Source organism: Ruditapes philippinarum, unplaced genomic scaffold (genome assembly GCF_026571515.1).
Source record: "Ruditapes philippinarum isolate M1 unplaced genomic scaffold, ASM2657151v2 ctg5023_1_1_1_1, whole genome shotgun sequence".
NCBI classification, from domain to species: Eukaryota; Metazoa; Mollusca; class Bivalvia; order Venerida; family Veneridae; genus Ruditapes; species Ruditapes philippinarum.
Genome location: NW_026861157.1, coordinates 101,049 through 113,423, shown reverse-complemented (window position 1 = coordinate 113,423; position 12,375 = coordinate 101,049). Strand labels below are relative to the sequence as shown.

The 12,375-nt window shown below is 29.9% G+C and overlaps 1 protein-coding gene across 4 annotated transcripts in view; it reads left to right on the top strand.

The window, feature by feature from the left end:
- LOC132714719 (phosphatidylinositol 3,4,5-trisphosphate 5-phosphatase 2-like) overlaps positions 1-12,104 on the top strand; it is a 79,215-nt gene extending 67,111 nt beyond the window's left edge. For 3 of the 4 annotated variants that reach the window (XM_060697636.1, XM_060697637.1, XM_060697635.1), the window contains 5 exons: positions 2,550-2,770; positions 2,973-3,182; positions 4,011-4,229; positions 10,351-10,422; positions 11,608-12,104. In XM_060697636.1, coding sequence (XP_060553619.1) covers positions 2,550-2,770; positions 2,973-3,182; positions 4,011-4,229; positions 10,351-10,422; positions 11,608-11,853 — 968 coding nt within the window. In that variant the 3' untranslated portion in view covers positions 11,854-12,104. The remainder of the gene's footprint in view (positions 1-2,549; positions 2,771-2,972; positions 3,183-4,010; positions 4,230-10,350; positions 10,423-11,607) is intronic. The other variant, XM_060697638.1, reaches the window with a different exon arrangement.
- The last annotated feature ends 271 nt before the right edge of the window (positions 12,105-12,375 follow it).

Below are 12,375 nucleotides of genomic sequence, written 5' to 3'. Positions count from 1 at the left end.
ATATGGATCAAACCTGTGGCAGTAGTGTATGTTATATATTATTTTAGCATTATATAAAAAGAAAACATTGTAAGAATGCAAAATATCAATAAAAATGTGTTATTATTTTGTCTTTAAAAAATGTTAACTTTGTTATTGAGGGAGAAAAAATAACAGCAGCAAATACATGTAGGCCCTAAACCAGTGTTTATTGGCAGTTTAACACAGGTTTTTTTCTTCTTTGTGTATACTGGGATCCTTCATATTTACCGGACAAAATAAAAGCTATTCCTGCCAAATAGTGCTTTATTTTTTGCTTCGATTAAAAAATCATACCGTCTGAACGATGACCAAAAGGAAACTGTATGACAAAAAACAGAATTCCATTTGAATATCAAAATGTTTCATACGTTAAAGGATCATAAAGAATCACTACGTTCATTGAGTTAATAGTGTTAATTTCAATTACACCCTATATATTGGCCTCTTCATAATGGCTGCCATGTTTATTTTAATGACATCTTGTGTTTTCCCAATATCTTAACCTTGCCATTCAACAGTCGTAGTTCTTTTCCCAATATCTTAACCTTGCCATTCAACAGTCGTAGTTCCCTTGCTGATTATTAGTCCCCTACCGGTTTAACCGGAGGGGACTTTAGGTTTACCCTCCGTCCGTCTGTCTGTCAGTCCGTCAGTCCGTCCGTCCACAAAACTGGATCCCGCGATAACGCAAAAAGTACTGAAAATATTTTTATGAAACTTGATATATGGATAGATGGCAGTATGGAGATTATGCACGTCTTTTTCTTTTCTTCCTATGTTGAAAATTCTGGTTGCTATGGCAACAAATAGTCTGAAAATATGGCAAATTTAACACATAAACTGTTCCAGTGATAACTCAAAAAGTACTGAAAATATTTTTATGAAACATAAAATATGGGTAGATGGCAGTCTGCAGATTATGCACATCTTTTTCTTTTCTTCCTAGGTTGAAAATTCTGGTTGCTATGGCAACAAATAGCCTGGATTTCAAGATTTCTGATTTAATTTTTTCAGCTTTTTCACTATAAGTTCTTTATTTCTTAAGGTGTTTACTTCAAACTTTAAATATAAGTTTCTGGTCATCAACCACATCATATGTGACAAGGTTTACAACTCTAGCACAAAAATTATCAGTATTACCTCCCTTGAACTTAGGATTTTTATGAAAAAAAATGTTGTCTTTTTTAAATAACTTCTTTATTTCCTAATGTATCTACTTCAAACTTCATATATATGTTTCTTATTATCACTCAACATTTTTGAGAAGGTTAAATACTGTAGCAAGACTATTTCCAGAATTATGTCCCCCTTGAACTTAGATTTTTTTCGAGAAATTGGTATTTTTTACTCCAACTTCTTCATTCCTTATAGGATTTACTTTAAAATCCCACATCGTAATAATATGACAAGGTTGTATAAACATAATTGCCTTACTAGGCAGGGAAACTTAACACATTACTGTGAAATAGACAAACTTAAAACTCAAAAGATTTAAGTTCATTCATGTCATTCATTCACTGGTAAAATTGAAATCAGAATGTTGCTGGGGTTCTAACCGGTAGGGGACTTATGGATTGCTTGCAATACTATGATAATTGCTTGTTTTCAAGTTAATTTCAATTCACCACTTCAAAATAGTTTGAAACACAATGTCTGGTAAATTGAGTTGTCAACACAATTTTTTTCTATTATAATGCCCCACTTTGAAGACACATTTTTATGGTCAAAATTTTTAAATAACGTGTTTGATAAGGTCAGTTTTACGTGCATTAGGAACCCAAAATCGAATGTGTAAAATTTCATTGTTTTTCATGGTTTTAAATAAAAGCGAAAAAAAAAATCATATTTTGTCCGGTAATATGTAGAATCCCAGTAGTGACAAAAGCACAAGGAATGTTACAATAAGGTATCATTCATTATTGGTGTTGTAGGATTTTATTATTGTTCTTAGTGTTCAGTCCATGAAGATAACTGAAGCAGTGTAATTATTTACAAAATTTTCTTTGTTAACTTAACCCTTTCACTGCCGTCCTTGTTATTTTCGGCGTATTTGCCATATGGACGGCTTTAGCCGTTTCTATAAAAATAATAGTTATAATAATAAATTAATAATAATAATTATAAAAAATAATAATAAATATAAAGAAAATTATACCATCGACAATAATTATTATTATACTAACAGATTTGGAAACATATATAATTATTATGATACTAATAACAAATAATAATAATTATATTAATTAATAATATAGTAATTTCTTAGAAAATCCTCTGGCAAATAGGTGAACAATAAAACAATAACCCTCTGGCAGCGAAAGGGTTAATAACCATTGAAAAGGATGTACAATGTACATATAGACCTTACCAACTATCCTTCAGTTAGCTTACTGCAATCCAGCTGCCAGGCTAAAGACTCAAACTTGTGAAAATTTCACAATACACTGTTTTGTGTTGTAGCAAAAGATCTTTTGTTCCTTTCAATTATATAAATTACTTTAGGTTTTTGTAACTTTTCTTCTATTTAGGCTTGATTGCATTTGACACGGAGTATCAGGACCCAGAAATGTTTGTTTCTGGTACACCAAAGATGGATTTTCACCCTAGTGTACGTCAGGGTAGTAAACCAGGTTCTTTTGTTGTCAAGCATCCAACTGTTAGTCCCAAAGTTCCCCTGCGGCAAGTAATGAGTAGTTGCCAAGACGATAGGAGAGGAACATATGATAAAGTACAAATACCTACACGAGAGGTACATATATTTTTCTAAGGATTAAAAAGGTTTCATCTCACTGATACTAGAAAAGAATCAAATGATTATGAAAGAAATTATATTTATAATTGATGATCCTCTCATAGATTCTTAAAAAAGATTTTCCTTTCATGATTTTATACCTAAGAATCAAGGGATAAAGTATGAGTAACCAATATAAATTATTTGTTGTTATTTACAGCTTGCAAGATCTACAAGGGTTGACAGTCGAGCTCCCCAACCATTACCACCAAGCATAAGTAGCAGCCAGCCTGCGCCACCACCGAGGAGACCTCCATACATGGGTCAGACAGGTCTTATACAGGGCTCACAGAGGGTGCCACCGAGACATCCATCACAGTCTGATAGTGCACCCCCTGTTCCTCCTAAACAAAGACCATCAGTAGTTGGGGTCAGTATTTTATGTTGAGGCATTTCTTCCATTAGAGCTTCAATAAATGTGACAAGCTTTCTTAATTACTTCTTATAACATTTGGAAAGCTTTGAATTAACAAGATGGTCTTGAATCTATTGATGTCAGCTTCTTTTTAATCTGAAATGTTATTAATATTTACTTTCTGTCATATATATATAATATTTACTATATGTATTTTCATTGTCGAAATATGTCAACTTCTTACAAATGAAATTTTCATCCAAAATTCTTAATATGATATTTTGAGGCATAGTTTGCTCTTATGAATTCTACATAAGTCTTTTCTGTAAAAAAAGAGAAGAAGAAAAAAGTTGTATATAAGGTAAGGTGAAATGAAGACATTGGAATGAGAGTTGTGACAATGTTCTGTGTTTAAGAACAAACTGAAGCACAAAAATGAACATGCTGGTAATGAACCATTAATATTAATACTCAAAAAAGATGTGGGGAGGAAGGGTGGGGACTGTAGCCTAGTGGTTAATATGACTGCCTTTCAACCCAGGGATATTGTATGAAACCCCTACTTGGGTTACGACCTTATTTTCTTTACTGGACAGCTACAGGAAGCAGACTTGCAATTAATTAAAAAAATCTTCGAGATTTTAATCACAATTGAGCTGAAATAAGTATGTCTATGGTAGAGTTGACTTTAGATACTGTAATTCAAAAATACTTTAGATCCACTAATGTATGTATTAAAGTTATCAAGACTGTCTATAGGGTATCATTAGTGTGGAAATTTATAAAATTTTCATACATTATAAAATTTTAAATTTAACTTTATTTTCTAAACATTTCCTTTAGGACCATGGTTCTAAGTATGATGACCTGAAAAGACCATTAAGCCTGGAGGAGTGGCTAGCCCAGTTAAACCTGTCTTGTTATGAGCAGAACTTTAAATCAAACGGTTGGGAAAGTTTGATGTATTTAAACGAATTGACTTTGACTGATCTGTCCAACATGGGAGTTGACATACGTGAACACCAGCAGAAAATTCTACAAAGTATCAAAGAACTCAACAAAGTGTGACATTTTTCTTAATTGTTTCCACATATTATTTCCTTCCTGTTTAATTAAATGGTCTTAACAGAACAAGGTCCTGAGATAAAAGGGTCTTTTTTATAATCTCATTTTAATAGGACCTTTTTACTTGTAGACCATGAAATCATGAGCTGTAGCATGACAAATATACCACTATCATATATCAATGATGAATTTTTTATTTAACGGTTATTTTTTAAATCTCCACTTATTTTTTATAATCATTTTGTTTAATGTGATTTACTTTGTCATGTTTTTGCTCTATTTTTAATTGTTCCTACATGGGGAAAGGTTCATATATATGTACTGTACAGCTTAATAAAAGCAACACAAGTGTATGAGGCACTTTAACATCATCTAATTTCAAGTTGAGATTCTTTTATTCTGCCCACATCTTACATGCTTTATTCTATAATTGTCTTTTTCATGTTTTGAGTTTGAAACAGTTTATCATTAGTTTATGTGCTGTCAATGTCAAAATGTGAAAATCATTTCACCATCATTAGTCCATGTGCTATAAATGTTAACATGTGAAAATTGTTTCACAACCTTTAGTTCATGGTCGATCAATGTCAAAATGTGAAAATTCGAATATCAATGTGAAAATTGTATCACCATCACTAGTTTATAGACTACCATTTTCTAAATGTTGAAATTATGTCTCAAACATGAAAGTATTTTGTTATTCTGTAAGACTGAACTACATTAATACCTTGATCTATATACATGTACACATGACACAGGTCTTATAATTATATCACTATTACTGAAATAGAATATCAATCTCAGACTTATATGATGATTTTAAACTGCCTCCATATCTCATTTTGTACAAACAATGGTGCTTAGATGTTATGAATGAAACATTTTAAATTATTATATGAAATCTTAAGTGGATCTTTTTATACATGGCCAAAAAATTATTTGTAGTCTAAATTTTACTATTTACAAAAGCAAGTTCTAATAAAACTAATTTTACTAAAATATATCATTGGTCAGATGGGTAAAAATGGAGTCTTTTAGTTTTAGGTTTTATTTATGCATGTTCTTTGCTTTAATGTTGAATGTAACTTTCTTTTATTTGGAGTTATTTTAGTAACATCCAAATTTCCTTTATATTATATTACAATTTCATATGATTGCAGAACTTATTCAGCTCTAATATGGTAGTTATATAAACCTAAACGTTTCTTTGTATCTTAAATGAGAAAGAAAGCTTTGCGATCATAAGTAAAGAAAAATCCACATGCCTGATGCTTCAATGGAAAATTGTAAAGAAAATTATTTTGATATTAATTTGAATCTAACTACCAATCAAAATGACGGTTGTTATTAAATATGATATAGATACAAGTGCCATTATTGTACATCATGTGATATTTATACATACAATAACATGCTTATACTATACTCACAGGCAATTCAACCTGTTGCTTTATGCAAAACCTATATATAAACAGATAATGTTAGAATTATATTTTAATTTTGAGTGCAATATCAGTTGATATTGGAACACAGTATCAGTTGATATTGAAGCACATAATATGATATTTGACTGTAACAAGAGCTTGATGCAACTGATATTGCATCATGCATAGTTTAGATGGATGATTACTGTCTATAATTACACAAAATGTTTACAATAGTGGTTAATTACATAGTATCTAAACAACAAGTATACTATAATTGAACATAATGCACTGAACATTAAGATATATTTTCATTTATTACATACATATTTTTTAAGATAAAATGGTAGGTATATGGCCTTCTTTCAATTTGTGATATATAATAAATAAAAGAATTATATAATATAATGCAAATGAATGTTATTGTTTTACAATAATAACTGTATTACTGTCGCCATGACATACATTGATCTCACGTTTCTAGAAATAAACTATTATCATAATAATTATAATCTAGAGAGATCACATGACCATACTGACATGACACAAGATATCCATTTTGTTCTGTAAAGTTTATTTCTTCTTAGGTTTGTAGCCAGACCAAAACTGTTTAGTTGTTATGGCAACTTTACAGATATTTTTATACACTATATATCAAATTCAATTTCACTCTTACAAAGTATAAGGTGATGTTTTAAGATTAACTTTATATGTATATTTCTATTCAAATTGAAATTGGAGTCTTTAATTCTCTACAAAATTATCAGATTTTCAAAACGTGATTTTGATTTTTTGATGTTATTGGAAGGCAATGTCTCTATTTTAATTTAATTTTATATGTTAATATTATTGTTGTTGTTGTTCATTTATACATAGATATTTCATATTTTGCTCATTATGTATAATTTAATGCTTCCAACCCCTAAACTTCAAGTTACAATGTCATATACTATAATATTAGAATATACAGAATAATTTAGTATGAAATAGGGCATTTAGTATTGACACTTGTTTCAGAAAGAAGAAAAAAATATTTTATTTTAGATGATTTATTAATAAATTTCTGAAATTGTTAAAGTTCCATTTGCCAAAAAATGGAGCGTGATAACTTATAATGCTGATGCAACTTATATAAGTGTTAGAATGCAGCTCTAAAGACTTAATGTTTAATAGAAATGATAAAGTACTCTTATTATATTCATGGTGGTTGCATTTGCTCACTGATACTATTTAGTAATTGCTTATAACTTAGAAATTGAACTATAGACATGCATATATAATTTATAGTGAATAGGATGAATTATAATTAGTTAATAAACAGATGCATATTTGCTTAGAGGTAATATAAACTCAGGATTCAGTTGTTAAATGAATGAAAAACATTTTGATAAACATACCTTTGTAAATTTGTATAACTCAACAAGACCTTGCAGTAATGCTATTATCTACATGCATTTCTTTGGCTGCTCATATTAGAATTTTCACAATCTCATAATGTACATACAATTGACTTGTTGTACACTGAAAGTGAATCATGCTCAAAATACTACAAATTCAGTTGAGATAGAGAAGAATATAGAGGATATTGAATGAGTGTAGGTTTAATACTAAATTTATTGAACGAGTTGTATAAAATCATATTATGCGAGCCTCTGGCGAGCAAAATATTGTTTTATTCAACGAGTTCAATAAATTTAGTATTGAATCTACACGAATATAATATTCTATTTATCACATATATAAACTAAGAACGGTAAACTGTTATCAAGAGTCATTTTTCTTTGACGCGCCGATAGTGTAACGCTAACATTAGCGCGCTTTAACACTATGTTTATAGCGCAAATTACGTGACGTCAAAGTGTTATTACACTAGTGTAATATCGACTAGTGTAATACCGTTTTTATTAAATGGCTTTATTACACTCCTGCGCCTCGGTTTATGTGATAAAATGGGTTTATTGCAAATGGAAAAAAAAGTTTAAATTATTTCATTTAACATGATGCAATCTGCAGAACAACTTGTTTTGACACTAAGATAATATATATGTAAAATTGGATATTTGTTTGGTAATGACATTGAAAATACCCTGATACTTTGGCACTCTTATACATGTATTATACACTTTCTTATATTTGGTCTTTCAAAAAGGTTTGTACCTTGTTTATTTGTGAAAGAGGGATTTGATTTTCAGGTTTTTTTTGTTTTTGTACAAGTTTTTTTGCAGTGTGAACAGATAATATGCATATACAGTTTTTACAGATATTGCTATACATATGATCAACGATATAGGAGAAATGTATTTAATGACATGATTAAGAAAAGGAAAGATAATACAGTATAACTCATATATAAGTCGTACTTGCCTGTAAGGCGAGTCCTATAAATGGAGTTGCATTGTTGAACCTTGTATAAGACGCAGTTTATGAGAAATAATTTAAAATAACTGCTTTTTGAGATTTTTTATTACATGCTTTTCGGTGGTTTATAGAAATATATCAGTGACATAAAACTGGTAATTTCACTGTTTGAAACAGTGAAATTACCACTTTGATAATTTCACTGTTTTGAATTTAAGCCCCTTACGTTGTTTCAGTGAAATACCAGCGTGCACAGTACTGGGTACCAACTTAATGACGTGACGTCGTAAATGACGTCACGTTGTATTATTATTTGGCGCGCTTTTCATTCAGTATTAGGTTAAATGTCTTTTAAAACGTTCCTTTGCATGTAATAAAAAGAAAATTTGTTTAGTTTAGTGTAAGATTGAAATATATTTCACCTTGTGAACACCAAAAGTTCATATTTCACTCGTGGCTGCGCCACTCGTGAAATATACCTTTTGGTGCTCACTCGGTGAAATATATTCCGATCTTACACTGAACTAAACAAATATCCTCTATATCATTGTGCCATTCATGAACAATATTTCACCTATCAAAACCAGTTTCATTGTTTCAAAGTTTATCTATGATTTCTTTTACACTATTTGTCTCATGTTTTTAACTCAAATTCAACGTGTTTTAAGTATAGTGTCATATGCTACAAAGTTGACAAAAACAGTTAATGTTTTTTTTTTGTTATTTTATATTTTTTGTTGTTGACGATATTCTGACATGTTTTAGTGTTAATGATTATTTCTCTATCAATGTACTTTTATATTCTTTTGTATTTTGTCTACATTTCTTTTGTAGACATCTATTTATGAAAAAAATAAAGCTATTTTGATAACACTTTTATTTTCTTCAATTTCTGCTGGAATTTGAACTAAAATGAGTCACAGTGGTTAAAGTGTTTCAATGTTACAATAATACTTACAGAAGATGCCAAAGATGATTTAAATAATAATTTTGGATAATAATATATAAGTTTTTTACATGATTAAAACAGTATTGACAGAAGAGTGAAAGTATAAAGTTAACCATTGATGTATCATATTTGTTGAAATCCACGCTAAACGCTGTTCTGAAAACAGTAAACAGAATCTCTTCTCTTAAAGTCAACCTCTGTGTGACTTTTACCCGAGAAAGAAAACTTTGTGACTACTAGATAAAACTATTAAAAGCTTAAACAGAGAATCATAAGAATGGAAGTTAATAGGTTTTGTGAAAGTGAAATAAACAAGTTAGAGTTAAAGGATGATGAGAAGTGATGATGGTAGTGCTAATGGATTTTATGCATTTTGAAGAAACTTTTGACACACTAAAGAAAAGCGGCTGAACATACAAGTGTCGGGCGCAAAGAGCAGAATATGCTAAATGTTATCACATCTCTTTTAAAAGATGATCTATTAAATGTTAATAATTTTGCCACCGGAATTCACTTGAAAATAAATCATGTGAGATATTTTTGATGTCACTGATACATCACATGTTCCTAGGGTATGTCAGTTATACCTATTGGTCGAATATTGTTTGTGCAACACACAAATGTTAACATGCATGCATGTACCTGTTATACAGTGTATTAAAGCTTTAAAACGCTAACACATCATGCATAACTTCTTACGTTGTACTGTTAGCTTAAACAACATGTTCTATATAAATTTGTACTCTTATCCTGAGTGACAAAATCTATATATGTGGTAATAAATTATCTAATATCTAATTATAGGTAAGTATTTTATTTATTTTTCATAAACCGCTTTAAATGCAATTTCTTGCCCCGTTAAATATTAGAAACAGTTCTCCTTAACCCATAAATATCGACCTATTAATACATGTGTAATTTGTTTTCAACAGTAAATGAAATTGTAAATGTTCCTTTATAACTACAACTAGATATTCTGAATTCATTTGAATAATAAAGACCGACAGTTTGTTTCAAGGGTCATACCATTACTGATTGACACAAATGTAAGAACCTCTGACTGGAGTGAACAGCTGAATATGTTTGATGAAAAAAGTTGATTCATAATTTTGCTGTTTATAATGACTAATTCAGCATATCTTTTATCTTCCCTTAAAATATATGAAAACTTTCTTCATAATACAAGTATGTACATGTATTACTATTAGAGTTAACTGCAAATAAGTCATAGTATTTTGTTTTACATGTTGAAATAAGAAATTTATATATTAGATATTATTTTAACGTAATATAAACATGGTTTTATATACACATATCAGATTAGTAGGTATATTAGTTGACACTTTTTCTGTAGATATTGGTTCCATATATATTTATATGTTGCTAGGATACCGGCCCAACTTACCATGTCCTCGAAGAACATGACATTGAAGAACATTCGGATGACATTTTCAGGAAGGTAATATAATATTATTATTGTAGTTCTATGGTAGATCTACCCTTTGATTTATCTATCCTATTAACAATAAAAATGGTGTTCACCCTGATTTCTTAGTGAAACATGACTTTATTTAAACTTTAGCGCCTTAGCGTTGTAACAAAACATGACGTCATTTCGCATATAAGTACTCGCGTTGTCAGTATGAGAAAGTTTTATAATCTTCATTGCTTTCGAGGGACTTATGTTCCATAATTCATTTTTCATGGTGTAATACTTCTAACTTTCCTATGTCGAAGCTTTAATCATGTGTGTATCATGTAGCTCTAAGGTAACATTTCTGCCGAGTGTAAGAGTGTAGAAAGCAAAAATGTATATATACATTTGCGATATTGTCTTTTGCACCCTTTAAAATTTCTTTTATTAAATTTAATTCATTTTTTTTACATCCATACACACCCACAGGCACGAGTATCGGACCTGGGAAGAAAAAATATGACCAGATTGATAAAAAAAACCTGTGTTCATCTTAAAAGTGTCAAACAACCAAAAAAAATGTAAATAATGACCCCCTTTAAAAATATACTATAATCTTAACTTATAGTATATTTTTAAAGGGGGTCATTATTTACATTTTTTTTTTGGTTTTTTGACACTTTTAAGATGAACAATGGTTTTTTTTATCAATCTGGTCATATTTTTTCTTCCCAGGTTCGATACTCGTACCTGTGTACACACCCATATCGAATTTCATATATGTATGTACATGTATATATGAAATGAAATTTAGTAATGCTAATTGTTATAAGTGGTGTATTTGGTTGTTCTGTACATGTTTTAAATAAAAAAACAACAACGAAACTCAACTCCTTATATAAACTGACCTTCTTCTATCTTCCAGCTCTTGGAATTTTATTTGGCATCTATGATAAATTGAAACGTTGCCCCTATTATTGCCGATAGTTATTTAATAACGCCAAAATGCGAAAACGTGAGACACATCAACACATTCTCTAACGTTATTGAAAGCATTTGAAATTGTGAAAAGTATTTTTAGAACCTGCGAATATTTTTAAACATACGGGAATCAGTTAAACAAAATGCGTTTTAAGGAGGGTTGCAAACTGAGATTTGCATCTTAAGATAACTCTCTTATTATTCACAATAGCGTTGAATCTTTATATTATGTCTTGTTTTTTTTTATAGGAACCTGGCGTGTATAATGACGACCTTGCCGAACCAGTCTATCATGAAATTGTTGTTTCCACACTTGAGGAGTGGCTAACAACACTCGGTCTGTCGTGCTATATTAATGTGTTTCATGATAATGGTTGGGAAAATTTAATGGTGCTTGGGGAAATGACGGAAGCAGACCTGGACAGAATGGAAATCAACAATCGTTCCCATAGATCGTTAATTTTGTCTTGTATTGAAGATTTCAAATCCTGTTAAGTTATTTGTTTAGCTTATTTTGAGATGCACTTTAAAATAGTGCCTGGAACTCTTTTTTTTATATTTGTATACATTTCTAAAGTTTACTGACATTTATGCTGTTATGGTAGCTATTATGTTACTAAGATTATGAAAAACATTTAGTAGGTCTTTATGGAGAATATTATATTTGGATGATTATAATTGTATATGCAGGTTGACTAACAAAGCATTTTGATTGTAAATGATGACTTATGAAAGTCACAAACTGATAATTTAATTTTATGAGCTTTGTAAATTTGATATGTGATTCAAGTGATCCATGGTACACGTATATATATAAACCTAAATACATTCTTTAAGACTTGAACTTTGTCTTTGTCTTTTATGAATGAAAACTTATAATTTGTTAGATACGTTTTCTTTTTTAGGAAAACTTTAAAATAAGTAAATATCGCTAAATTTGTATACACATTGGAGTGACAAGGCTATTTTCGTATATCACAAATAAATGAAACGGTAACACATTGTATTGTGTATGGT